Source organism: Lactuca serriola, chromosome 7 (genome assembly GCF_051521515.1).
Source record: "Lactuca serriola cultivar US96UC23 chromosome 7, Lser_US96UC23_V15, whole genome shotgun sequence".
Classification (NCBI taxonomy): Eukaryota; Viridiplantae; Streptophyta; class Magnoliopsida; order Asterales; family Asteraceae; genus Lactuca; species Lactuca serriola.
Window position 1 is genome coordinate 27537223 of NC_136414.1, and position 14235 is coordinate 27551457.

The 14235-nt window shown below is 35.3% G+C and overlaps 1 protein-coding gene and 1 non-coding gene across 2 annotated transcripts; one reads left to right on the forward strand and one right to left on the reverse strand.

The window, feature by feature from the left end:
- Window positions 1-7315: 7315 nt before the first annotated feature.
- On the reverse strand, window positions 7316-7423 carry LOC145065185 (small nucleolar RNA R71). The gene has a single exon (XR_013688332.1). It is a non-coding gene; the product is annotated as a small nucleolar RNA R71 (small nucleolar RNA).
- Window positions 7424-8399: 976 nt separating this feature from the next.
- Window positions 8400-8846, forward strand: LOC145063816 (uncharacterized). The gene has a single exon (XM_079011395.1). It carries the CDS (start codon window positions 8400-8402, stop codon window positions 8844-8846), a length of 447 nt encoding a protein of 148 aa, XP_078867521.1.
- Window positions 8847-14235: the final 5389 nt, after the last annotated feature.

Here is a 14235-nt window from a genome sequence, read left to right on the forward strand (position 1 = left end):
TGGTGATATGACCATGACGTGGAAAATGGAATATTCGTGATCATCTTGCTTACTTGGACGGCACAGGATTTACTCGAAAACCATGCCATGGTGGCAGTCAACCGCGACATGGTGTTCAAATTTCCACAATTATAAAATCCCAGACATTAGGTCGAAATCAGAGGCATGATTTTGGTTTTCTGAGGTTTATTACGACTAAGAACCCTTAGAAACCCAAAAGAAGATCGAAACTCAATTGAAGCTCAAGGATTGAAGGAGATTTAGAAGAATTCAACATTAATCTAGTGGTTTGCTTATTATACTTATGTCTAGCTTAATTTACCTAGATCTATTGTGTTTTCCTACTACAATGAGAGGCTAAATACCTTTTTACTTCTATTTGGTGAAGATGAACTTGATCCATATATGTTGATTTCAATTATTGGATGATTATATTTGATATTGCTTGTATTTGATATATATAAACCCTAATATGTTTAGTTCTAGCTTATGTTGCTTATAAATCAGATTTTGTGTGTTAATTGATCATATTAATTACATGAATATATCTTCTAATTGTTTCTAATCATTAAATAGTTAGTGCTAGGATTAATCACATCTTAGTTTAAGTAATTAAAAGCTCATAAGTTTAACTGTGTTAGAGAGCATAATTAATCTTAATTAGTGATTGTTTGCTTAACTTGATCATAGGAGAGTAACTAATATTATTCATAGTACAAATGTGCTATTATCAATTTAGTGTTTAACTTGTGCATGATCATTGCTTTTTCGTTCATAAATTGGTAGGTCTAGATATTTTATCATAATAGCTAGTAAATTGGTAATCAATATAATCTATCCGTTATAAGTTGTGACAACCCGAAATTTCCATCCAAATCAAACCATTTCAATCCAATAGAAGTAGAGCAGTTGCAGTGAAAATTTAGACTTATGGAATAAGTTTGGCAGTTTTAGGGTTTTACACCTAAAGGAGTTATTAGGAGAGTGGTTACGCTAGGATTTTGTGCAACACTGTAATTCCATTACTCTAGGTCATTAGAATCCATTCCGAGAATAGAAATATTTTCTGCCAAAAATCTCAGGACTATAAATAGAATTCTGAACCAAATTGGTTCATTATTTGATTTCCAATTAGAGAAAAGTCAATTTCTCTCTCACGGATCTTCGGGTTTTCATCCCAGATTGTGAGTCTACTTTCATAGATGTGTTTTAATACTTGTTATATGCTTAATAACATTATTTACATGTCCAAAGTACAAGATCCGGGAGTTTACCGCCCAAGAACGTTCTTGGGGAGTAAACTCCTAAATCAAGCCTAAAGGCCACCTAGTCCCATTTCCGTGTTAGACATCTAACTAAGGACTTAGTGTATGATCATTAGAGGCTAGAAACAAATCAAAACCAAGTAGTTTGAGGAGTTTACGGCCAAGGAACCACCTCTTGGGCCGTAAACTCCAAGTAAAGGGCACAAATGAATGCCTAGTGTTCCTTTAGCCTTAGAGCAAGAACCTAGAAGCCTTAAACTCATATCTTAGACCAACAAAACAATTAGAAACCCACTTTGGAAGGGAGTTTACGGCCAAGATGCTCCTTAGGCCGTAAACTCCAAGATTTAGGGCCAAAACCCCTTCAAACTCTTCCTAAGGCTTAGTCTTCATTTTTGGCTAGTACCTTAATGTGTTTAGGACCTAGAAAAATCATGAAAAGCTCAAGTGTTGAAGAGTTTATGGCCAAGAGTATTTCTTGGGCCGTAAACTCCTTTAAAGGGGTCAAAGGACACCCTAGACACTTCCTTAGGCCAAGAGACTTTTAGGGCAAGTACCTAGATGAGTTTTAGACTAGTTAAAATTCTTAGAACCTCATGTGTGAGGGAGTTTACGACCCAAAGAGTTCTATGGCCGTAAACTCCATCAAATGGTTCCATTTAGTGCCTTAAACCTTCCTTAAGCCATGTGTTGAAGCCTAGACTTGTTCCTAGAATTGTTAGAGACTTGAAAGGACAATAAGAACCCTCCCAAGGGAGTTTACGGCCGTAAACTCCAAGGGAAAAGGATCTTTGGGCCGTAAACTCCCCAAAGGAGTCAATGTGGTGCCCAAACACTTGTATAGCCTTGAAACAATTCCCCTCTAAGGTTGTAGTACTTCTAAACTCCATTTCATGACTTGTTTGAGAGTTTACGGCCAGGAGCTTACTCCCCTGGGCCGTAAACTCTAATGAATATGGTCTTTTGACCTTAAACTTCCATTAGGGGCATTGCACTCCTTTGTTGCAACCCATTAGCCTCCTAGCACTTGACCAAAAGTGTTGTCCTCGTGCTTAAATGTTATACTTGTATAGTTAGTGATTAAATCTCTAATTATTTATATACATATGTCTTCATACATAATTAGGATCATTGTGTGTGTCTAAGTCATCACTTGACACCAAGCACTTGTCCGATCCTTCCGTACGATAACAACCCGTTCAATTCCAGTCACATATTGCAGGTGAGTTCATACCCCTTAACTAATGTTTTAAACTATTTTAAATGTTTTATGGGGGGGGGATACAAGTAGAATCATGCTACTTTTTATGTCAATCACATGTGATTAGTAAGTAGGATTATATTACTTATTACATCAATCACATGTGATTAATATACAACATTCAAAAGATTTGGCTACTCATTAGCCATTTTACCAAACAGTTTCCTTCAAATGATTTTTATAAACATTTTATATGTTTTCAAACTACTTATTACACTGTACTTCTTACTCTGTTTATCATACTTCAAACTTATTTACAACTGTGTTTCAAACAAATGTTTCTTTATACTCAAAACTGTTTTATTATACTTATGCCTTCAAATTGTTTTATAGATTGACATCAAGTCGATCTTCTCTTAAAATAATATTTCTGTTTCAAATGTTTTACAAAACTTATTCATGCTTTTATATTATAAATTGCATGCCTCTATATGTATAGTTATATGAGAAATGTTTAAAAGACTTAGGAAGACTATCCACCCTATTTCCTTTTCGCGCCTTGAGATGTGGTCTGGTGGGACATTGGGTATTCGTCCGAAAGTCGTTTAAAGATTTGTTATATATCATGTGTACATATATAGTCATAAAAGGTCCTTCCAATTCATCCTATGCCCTTGGGTAGCAAGGGTATACATCCACGTCCATACGTACTACTTAGATTACTAGTAAGCTACCATATGGGTAGTTCAGGAAGATACTAGAACCATTACTAGAACGCGATATCATACAATGAGTCAACTCATTCATGAGTCAATACTTTCTAGAACATTACTGTACATTACATATACATCTATACTAGGACGAGAACATATACAATTATACTTCAACGCTTACATTACTATACTTGCTAGATAGAGAGAACACACATTACAGCTAGCACACTTAGAACATTACAGCTCATTACATTGCTATACTTGGTAGAACAGTCCATTACATTATAGCTAGAACAGTACATTACATTTACATATACGAGAATACGTCGATTACTGTGATTTAAATCGGAGCATGACTTAAAACCTCATGACTTGAGTTGCGGCCAGAGTCTCTTGAAGGGGGAGCGTTGAGTTTGCGTATAGATTCTATAATGGATTGATTATCCTACGCCTTGCTACTAGCTACAGCTGGACCTGCAGGTCTGCGGGTGCCAAACATCATACATTGTTTTCGACCATCCTTATGTCGATAAAATCAGTCCATAGTATGAGTTTGTGTATAGATCTATGCTGGATTGACAATCCTACACCTTGCTGCTAGCTACAGCCGGACATGCAGGTCTGCGGGTGCCAAACGTCATTCCGTTATTACGACCATTCGTATGTCATTGTTACAGTCGATAGTATGGCGCAATTTATCACATAGTGCCTTTGCCCAAAATCCGGCCTGAGGTAGTTAGTACGGTAGTAGTCCTTTTAGAGCTACGTTTAGTACTACGTTAATTTTTCCAGTATATATTTTAGTGATAACCTCACTTAAACAAAATTGTACAAACTATATTTTTGGATAATGATAGTTATACTTTGGAAAAATACTTACTCTTACAAGAGACACACACACAGAACAGTTAAGTCTTGGTAGAAGACTCCTTTTGTTACTAATAGGAATCATAGGGATTTCTAGGGATTTTCAAACATTTATAGTTGAGCTACAAACATTTTCATACTTATACTAGCTTTCTTTCAAAGCAATGTCAAGTCTTAGAAATTATAAGTTTTCACAAATTAAGACACATTAATACTTATGATCTCACCAGCTTTATAGCTGATACTCGCTTTCAAAATTACTTGTATCCTCAGGTCATCATAGACAGGTACCGATGCAAGGAGGAAGGAAGATGGAGCTTATTCAAGACTTATCTTTCATTTTGATTTATGCTTTAGTGTATATCAAGATTTGACAGAATATAATTGTATAATAATTATTTTATTAATGCAATGGATGATGTTGTTGCTTGTTTACTACTTTACATTGTTGTTGATATTATACATGACGTCCTCCGCCCCAGAACGTTTCCGCCGTTCTTGGTTTTGGGGTGTGACAGATTGGTATCAGAGCATTGTTTATAGTGAATTAAGTATATCAACCCATAAAAGATATACTAACTATAAATACATAAGGGATTAAAAATACTCTGACCAAGAGTTTATACTTTAAATAGTAAAATATTTAAGTAAGTATACGTGCTGCATTCATACTAAAATCAATGTCATTAGGACAGTACAAAAGAATTACGATTGTTGGGCAACACAAGTGGGCTTAGAGACATATGGTCAAAACTGGGAAGATATAGCCTGATCACCTATATTATCCGAGGGTTGACTAGCATGTGCCTAAGTTTAAGTGTGTGGTTGCAACAATGCTAAAATCTTACCAACCCTACCACAATGAGAACAATAGAACATAACATTAAAAATTTAAAATACTATAGGAGTATTTGGTGTTACTATAAGTACTTTATACTTGAGAATTAAAATGGGATCTTCATTACTAAGTTAATAGTTGCTAAGTGGATACACTGAGGCTACATGTAATTAGGATGTTATAGACTCAGAATCTGTGATAATTTTGCCTTACCCCTATTCTGTGTGAATAAGGAGTTAAGGTCACTTATTCGAAGGTCTATCCTGTTTAGATTACACATAGCTGGTATGCACTTCACAAATAGCGATGTAAGTAATGAAGGTTGTCTAAATAATTATCTAGATAGTTCGTCTAATAATTATCTTCTTACCCTAAATTCTCGCATAGAAATCATAACTGGACTCCATCCCCTTGACAACCAGTATCTTCCGAATGAAGTCATAACTGGTTGGTTTGGAGAAGAACCAGAGAATGATCATCCTATCCCCTTGAATGATCACCATGACGAAGACCTTTCGTATGATGCTAACCCCGAACCAGAGGTTGAGAACCTACCCCAAACAGCTCCTTTCCAATTCCTAACCCTCTTCCGGCTTTTCATGGCCCGACCCTGAGTGAGTGGAATGCTTGGAAACAGGGAGCCAAGGACAAGATCAGTTTATGCTATTTGATGGCGACCGAAGCTTCTATGACGTGAGCAATGAGTGCTTAACAGATATAGTCTTGCCAATCTTGGTCCGCAGAGTGGCCTGAATTGAGATTCAAGACAGTACAGCCCTACGTCAGATTTCAGAAATAGTCGCCTATGCTAGAATGCATACCCTCCACACCATTCATCTAGAGGATGCTCACGAGAGATCAGAGAGAAACCATGAAATCCTGTTGCAAACACTGGCTGAATCACAAACCGAAGTCTTAGAACTCCGAGTACGCCAGAAGGTGTTTGAAAGACACCTACTTGACATGGAACGTCAATTGGCTGAACTAATAGTTCACCAGAGGGATGACCGTCACCAGTAGTAGACGCTTTACTTTATTTCCCTTATAGAAAGGAATCGTTTTCTGTCTATGCCCGATGTGGCATTTTCTATGAAATTATCTTGTTCCGTAAGTACTTTAGTTAGGTCTTTATACTGTCAGGAACTATCTTCCGTGGATATGATGTAAGACCTTTACAAGGTCATTTTCCCGAATCTTTACATCGTGAATATCAAAGATATTGACAGCCGACTAACTTCTGTGTCATTCTTCATCCAAGTACTTTTATCTTACTTTCATTGGAGTCTATCTGAATCATACTTTAGTCAAGTCATTGGACTATGGTGATTTATTCCAAGAGACACTTCCAAGTCTCTTTCAGTGGTTGGATCTTGTTATTCACCAACCCACGATACCTCAGCTCGAACGACAAACGTCTTGAGACCATTCTACGAACATACTACCCTACAGTACCAGGACTGCATCATAGGGATGTAGGTCAAACCTTATCGAACACACTTTCATTCTTTACTAGGACTGCATCATAGGGATGTAGGTCAAACCTTAGTGAACATACATTCATTCCTTACCGGGACTGCATCATAGGGATGTAGGTCAAACTTTCGAGATCATACACTTACTCTTTTCATGAACAACCTAAGTACATCAGGGTCAACCAGAATCGCTCACAAATCTTTACTCTTTCGTGTTACAGAATCATGTCGTCATCCGGAAACAACCAGCCAAGCAACGATACCTCTACTTTCCCCATGGATGCCGCTACCTTTCAAACGGTATTTACAGCTGCCGTAGTGGCTGCAGTAACCGCGGTCATTGAGCACCGTAGCACTATCAACACGGTCGATACTTCTGATGGAAGAAGGACAAGAAGGGCGAATCTGCTTTCCACAAGAAGAAGGACAAGAAGGGCGAATCGGGATATACTTTCAAAACCGACAAATTCAAACTTTTTAAGAAGACTCCAAGTAAGAAGGAAGTAGGATACGAGCCATAATCCTCTACTGAAGGAAGTTTAAACGATTTATAGTTAAATATCGGAGAAGAAAAGTTGGCGGACATAACAAGAATGACGATGGGCGACTACAAGAAGAGGATACGTGAAGAACATGGGTTAGGTCTAGTTCCAATCGAGATACTAGCCGAGAGAAGTTTCGAGCTCAAAGGGCACATTTTATCCATGCTCAAGGATATACCTTTCGCCGGGAAAGAGTATGAAGATGTTTTCAAACATATTGATGAGGTTAAAGATATTGCAAACTACTTTCTTGTTCCTAATGTGCCTAGAGAATCTGTGTTACTAAGGATGTTTCCGGTGACTTTTACTGGTGAAGCCAATGTTTGGTTGAAGTCTCTTGCACCCGGATCCATTACCATATGGGCGAGTCTTTGTGATGCTTTTACTGAGCAATTTAGTCCACCTTCATATATTTCAAAGCTTAAGAAGAAGATAACCTACTTTCAATAAGAGGTTGGTGAGTTATTGTACTAAGCTTGGGAGAGATACAAGGGATTGCTTAGAAGTTTGCCCTCAACATGATATTAATGTTCAACAAGAAATTTCCATCTTTTATGATGGAGTTAATGTAACGACTAGAAAACTTCTAGAATCACAAGGGCCAATGACGAAGAATGAGCCGATAATTATAAAAGAATTGATTGAAGAATTTGCAAAGCACTCACAAGAGTACCACAACCCACAAGACGATGTTACAAGAGGAAAATGAGATGGAGGGAATGAGAATTTTGCTGCAATCATTGCTAATCCAGATTTTATGTATATGCGAATGACAAAATTAGATCAATCCATTCATGCCATTACAGTTGGGTGTGATAACTTTAGTGGTCCACATTTGACCAAGGATTGTGATTTGGATGAAAATGGGAAAAAGTAAGCACAAGTCTTCTACTCAAGTGGTGACAATTATGATGAATATTGGAGGAATCCCAAGAGGAGTGGTTTCCATATGAAGAGTATAAGAAGCAAAAGGATGAGAAGTATATACAAACCGGTACAGGCTTCTATAAAAAAGCAACCACCACCCGAAAAGAAGATGGATTTCGAGTCGACACTTAATAGATTTATGGAAGTATCTGAAAAGAGACATGATACTACTGATACCAATGTGAGAAATCATCCAGCTTCCATCAATAACATAGAGACTCAACTTGCAAAATTAACCACACTTGTGAATGAGAGGTTACCACCTAAAAACCAAGACCCAAAGTCACAACCTCATGTCATGGAGATCTACACCGAAGAAGAGGTTCATTTTGATCCAATAATGACCCATGAAGTAGTTACAATTCAACCCAAGTTGTGTTTTGAAGAAGAGAAACCCGAAGCCAAAAGATCAAAAAGTGAATCATTTTTTGTTGATTCACCACGACGTGGTGCCATGAACATGTCGTGGTCTTGAGAAGATGAAAATATTACGTATTTTCATTTGTATCAGCCTCCTTTTCTATTTCCATCTCAAGAAATCAAACATTCTCTGGAGCCCGGACAATGGAAATTTATGGAACAAGTGCTCTCACTCTCGATTAACGCTTCATTCCTCAAATCAGTGGCGAAACTTCCCAAGTTTTCAAAAGATGTTATGATCAATAGAAAGGAGTTGGAAAAAACTTCAGTAATAGTTCTTAATGAGTTATGTTCATCCGCGATTATCAAAGGATTACCAATCAAGATGGGAGATCCAGGCCAACTCACACTGCCTTGTAAATTTGGTAATTTAACTTCTAATAATGCTTTAGCCGATTCGGGGGCGAGCATTAATCTCATGACATACTCTTTCTACCAAAAGCTCGAATTACCAAAACTACAAGACACAAGGATGACCACTCGAATGGCAGATCACTCAACCACATACCCACAAGGAATCATTGAAGACTTACTAGTGAAAGTGGGAAAGTTTGTTTTTCCGGTTGACTTTGTGGTTCTTGACGTGAAGGAGGATGAATAACTTCTAATTATTTTAGGAAGACCATTGTTGAGTAAAGCAAAGAGCATTAGTTGACATCCCCAAATCAATGCTCACACTTCATGTAGAAGATGATGCTATTACTATCGAGATGAGTCCTAAAGTGAGTCATGAAGCGCAAAAAGATGAAGTGTCGAAGATGGATGCTATGGAAGAAGATCTTGGTGGGCTAGTTGAAATTGAGAAGGTGATGGAAGAAGAGTTAAAGTTTTGGGAGAAGCCCCATGGTGAAAAATTCAAACGATCAAAACCAAGATCCTCGATTCCTATGACATTTGAGGTGATTGCATTTACTACACCAAGGTTCAAGAGGAAGAAGAGATTGGTGAAATAGAAGAGGATTTGTATGAAGAAATGGAGATAATCGATGAAGACATGGGTGGAGAATTAGAGGAACCAAATTTGGTCAAGATGGAATTAGACAAGGAGCATCCTAAGGAAGATGACAAGAAGGTAAAAAAGGCAAACAAGCAATGTAAAGGGGTAAAACGCAAACATGAAGACAATGCCAATAACAAGAAGAAGGAGAATTCAAAGAAGGCATACAAGAGAAGGGTTCAAGCTCAAGCAAAAATGGAAGGTGAAAAAGGAGAAAAGGGAGATCTCCCTCCCAACCACAACAACGTAGAGTCAGAAGCAGTCCGACTCATGAATCCTAAAAAAGAAACGCTTTTCGGGAGGCAGCCCGATATTTTTAGAGTTTGCATTTTCTTATCCTTTTGATTTGTTTTTCGTTTTTAGTTTATTTTGGTTTAGTTTTTTTATTTTTATTTTTAGTCTAACCAATTGATCATGTGTTTCTCTATTCTTCTGATTTTATTTTGTAGTTTTAGAAAGGAAGTAAGTGGAGAGGTAAAGGAGCTTAATGGATAAGAAGTAGTGTAATTTTTGAAGATCACAATCGAAAACCATGTTTTTACATAAGAGTGGGGTTCCCACATGATGAAGAGAAGATCATTTTGAAGAATATTTATTGAAAGAAACAATCGGGAATGGTCCTAAACATTACAAAGAGCCGTTGCATTACCTCGATCTTACAAGATAGTCTGAGAAGAAACCACGATGTGTCCATCATCACCATGTCGTGGTGAATTATTTAATCAAGACTGCATCTGACTGAACCACAATGTGGCCATATTCACCACGTCGTGGCGATCTTATTTTGCTTAACCATTTACGACTTCGAGTTCTACTCCACGTCGTGGCATTGCTTTCCCACGACGTGTTTGAGTTTCAGTACACTTTATTTAAAGAACGGTTCTTTGATTTATTACGATCTGACACATCTGCATTCAAATGAAGAAGGTCCAGAAGTACTGTTTCCATCCTTAATACGAGAAGTCCAAGCTTTCCACACATTTTCAAACTTCAATCTCACCACTACTACCCAAAGGGAGTATGTTCCAATTCTTCCTTTTTAATTTTCTTTCATTGTTTAAGTATGCAATGGGGACATTGCATCATTTAAGTGTGGATTAGGGGGTTGAATCTAGGAAAACAAGCATTCTAATAAAAATTGAAAAATGACTAGGATTTAAAAAAAATATTAGAAAATTTTGAAATAATAATCTAAAATTTAACCTAGTTAAAAAAAGTTGTAATGTTGAGATCTTGGTTGCTAGTGTTATCTTGGACGATCCAATGCGAGCTTCAATGTTTATTTGAGCCAATTCATGTTATAGTGTATTTATGGCTTCCATGTCCCGGTGAAATCATGGAACAAAAACACGAACTTGCTTAGTTCGAGGGTGCAATATGTTTAGCATCATGTACCAGAAATGTATCTAGAAGAGCTTATGTAGTCACTGCACCTTAGACTAATACCTCTAACCATTAAGGGTTAAATTACCATTTTAATAAAGATTGAAGCATGATGCGACTATCATTTTCGTAAGTGGTTGGTGGGTGATCAGGTAGAAGAGACACATTTTAGGGTATGTATAATCCAACATAATACAGACTAAGTAAGTCATTTAGAGGTTCCATATGTAAGCAAAAGGAGTTACGTTGGACTCCTCTAGACCGTAATTTATTTACACAACATTTTCATTATAGATTACAGAAGCAACCCCTCAAGCTTAGTTCATATATACTCTTGTTTAACATTTAATATTTTAAGGGTTTTTCAAGTTTCTGAAATCATCGATTTAACCCTAGATATCTCTAGTGGACTTTTCCGTTAAAACTATTTTAAAAATATAATTGGCATACTCAACCATGAACACTACAAGAACATACTTTTGTGCCGATAGAATCTATTCTGACGACATGTGTCGTCGGGAAAAACAAAGCTATACCAACGACATGTCGTCAGTATAGGCTTCTAATAACTTTGACCAACTACCTTTGACATATCGTTGGTATTGGGTTTAACCCTAATAGAATTTAGTCTATCGAGTTCATTTGCAACACTTATGTGTTTTGTTTCTCTCCCAATTTCCCAATAAAAAATCATGCTTCCGGTCACTCCCCTTCAATGACGACGAGCTAGTATGCTTCTTAACCATTCATTTCTTCTTTTCTAGTGATTTCTCAAGTTGTTTACTCTGATTTTTTTTGGTGGGGGGGGGGGGTTTCCGGTTGGTCTTCACAGTACTTCACCGTTGTCGGCCTCTACATCTTATGGTGTACATCGTCGGCCCTTCACCACCACTCATATCACCAATGATTTTAAGTTAAATTTCCAGTTTCATTTTGTTCTGTTTTAGGATGTTTTTGGGATGTTGTTGTGATGTGTTATGTAGTTGATTTCTGTTTATGATCATTGTGATGTATCAAATTAAAGACATGAAACTGAAATTGGGTATAATTTGTTCGATTCCGTGTTTAGATGTATTCTATATTTGTATAAAATTAGAATTGATGTATAAATTTAAGGTGCTAAGATTTATTAGTTTATATCATTTAAATGTATTGGATAATTGTATGAAATTGGAATTGAATGTATTGTATACACATATGATTGAGTTAGATGTTTAGGTTTATTAGTTTAAGTGCATATTAGATGAAGTGATAAAGTTGTTAATTAATAAGTTAAATTGTATGTATATACATGATATTGATTGGTTTGTATTATAAACTGCTTAATAGGTAAATGCTTAATATGTTTTGAAAGTGCTTGATTTTGTTAATGACTTAATTATTATCATTATGACTTTAGCTTAATTAGGTAACATGATTGTTTAAAGTACCATGTTATTATTGAAAAAAAAGTTAATTTGTTATATTAGAAAAAAAAACAAAATTTTAAAGTACAATGTTGTAATTGAAAAAAAAAACAAAAATAAGATGTTATAAATACTATAATTAACAAAAGTATGAAAATAGAATGTTTTAATAAACAAACTAATAAAAGTATCTTGCTATTAAAGAAAACCTAATCACGAAGGTTATTAATAGCAAAATATTTTTATTAGTTTGTTTATTAAAGCATTCTATTTTCATTTGTTTTTTTATATTTATATTATAAAACTAACTAATAAAAGTACGATGCTATAATTAACAAACAAAAGTGTCATGCCATAATTATCAATCAAACAAAAGTATGATGCTATAATTAAGAAAAGTATAAAAACATGTTGAATCATTGATTTTTAGTTTAACTCTCTTATTTATAATAATTGATTATTGAGGATATATTTCTTCATATATCCCAAATACAATCTAACTTCCAATAACTATATATACAAAATATTTTTTAATAATGAAAATGATGGGTTTTGATACAAAATATAAGTGTGTATTTCATAAAAATCGGTCAACGGAAGAATTAAAAAATAACAAGTTTACTTTGAAGTTTATAACAAAACCAAACCATCTAGGATCCATTTATAGATGTTAGAATGATATTAAAACAACCAAAGAGTGTTTTAGAAAGACAACCTTTGAAGCCTTTGAGCCTACTTGGTTTTGGGATGTTGATGAAGATAGAAAAATCAAAGAGTATGATTTTTTCTACAAGTATCCACCATCAAGATCAAGACACTTGGAATGATAATTCCTTCTTGTATTCTTGAGTGTATTAAGCCTTTAAGTACTTAAGTCAAATAAGCAATAAATGAGACAACTCAAGGGAGCTTCTAATTCACCAAAATCGCTTTTAAAGAGAGAAAGGTGTAGGAAGATAAGAATTTTCGTCCATAGTGGAGAAAGACAAGAAAAACTAGTAAAAAACTCATACAAAAGCCTTCCTGTTATACTCTCATGAAAACATACATTTATATCATAATAACCTAAAGTATTGGTAGCCTTTTAGAATCATGGTGGACATAAGAAGAAAGTTGACAAGCAACTTCTCTTCTTATAATAATAATTTAGCCCGAGCCTTCAAAGAAGACAAAAATTGCCTAACTAGTAATGTAGAAGGATTGTTTAACTTTTATAAACTCAAAGTTTATAAAATATAAACTATTTTTAGGTAAAAAAACAAAAGGATCCAACTAGTCCAAAACTTTGTACATGACTTATTAAATCATATCGTATGATATAATAATTAGTTATACCCACTTTTAATTATTATTTTCACATAACAATAATTATTCTCAAATTAAGTACAAGAATTGATATTATTTCTTAATAATCATATTAATAATGAATATACAAAATGTGCCAACTTATTATTAGCAATATCACTTAATAATGATTATTGGACATATAGTTCAATCATATCCCACTTGCACAAGATTCATTACAAACTGACATAGACAATAGTTGGTGTGTAGCAATAGGCTACTGCCCCTAACAACATATGAAGGGTTCCATCTTATCAACAACTAATTCCATGAGATATGGGTCGCAATCAATCTCATATGGTGTTCAACTTTTTTGTAATGTCTTAGATGTCTAACTCTCAACGAATCAGAGGAACAAATCCCATCTTGACTACATACGTCGATCATGTAGTTCGTGTCATACCCAATGATGGCTCTTATGTTGAATTTTACAGAACAATGTTAAACCATGTCAAAGCACAAATTGCAACACTTCAAGTCCTAAATATGTATCTCAGGTCTAAGAATACAAAGATACAACCTGGATCAAAACCTTACTCATGATGATGATCCATAAAGTGATTTTGATGTCAGTCAGGCCCATTACTTATTCTCTTAATCAGGTACCTACGAATTTGGTAGTAACTCTTGCTATTCTCATCTCTATGAGAATCATCCAATCCACTCATATTAGTCTTACCTCATCGATTCTCCCACAACTATGAACAACTATGGACATTTAGAATAACCTAGTTATTCAAAGATTTAAACATGCTAATATAGAACACAATAATTATTTAATGAAATACTATATCAAATATATCAACTCACTACAATATATGTTGCTTGTGCTGTTCCAATATCCAAATACAAAATTTCAA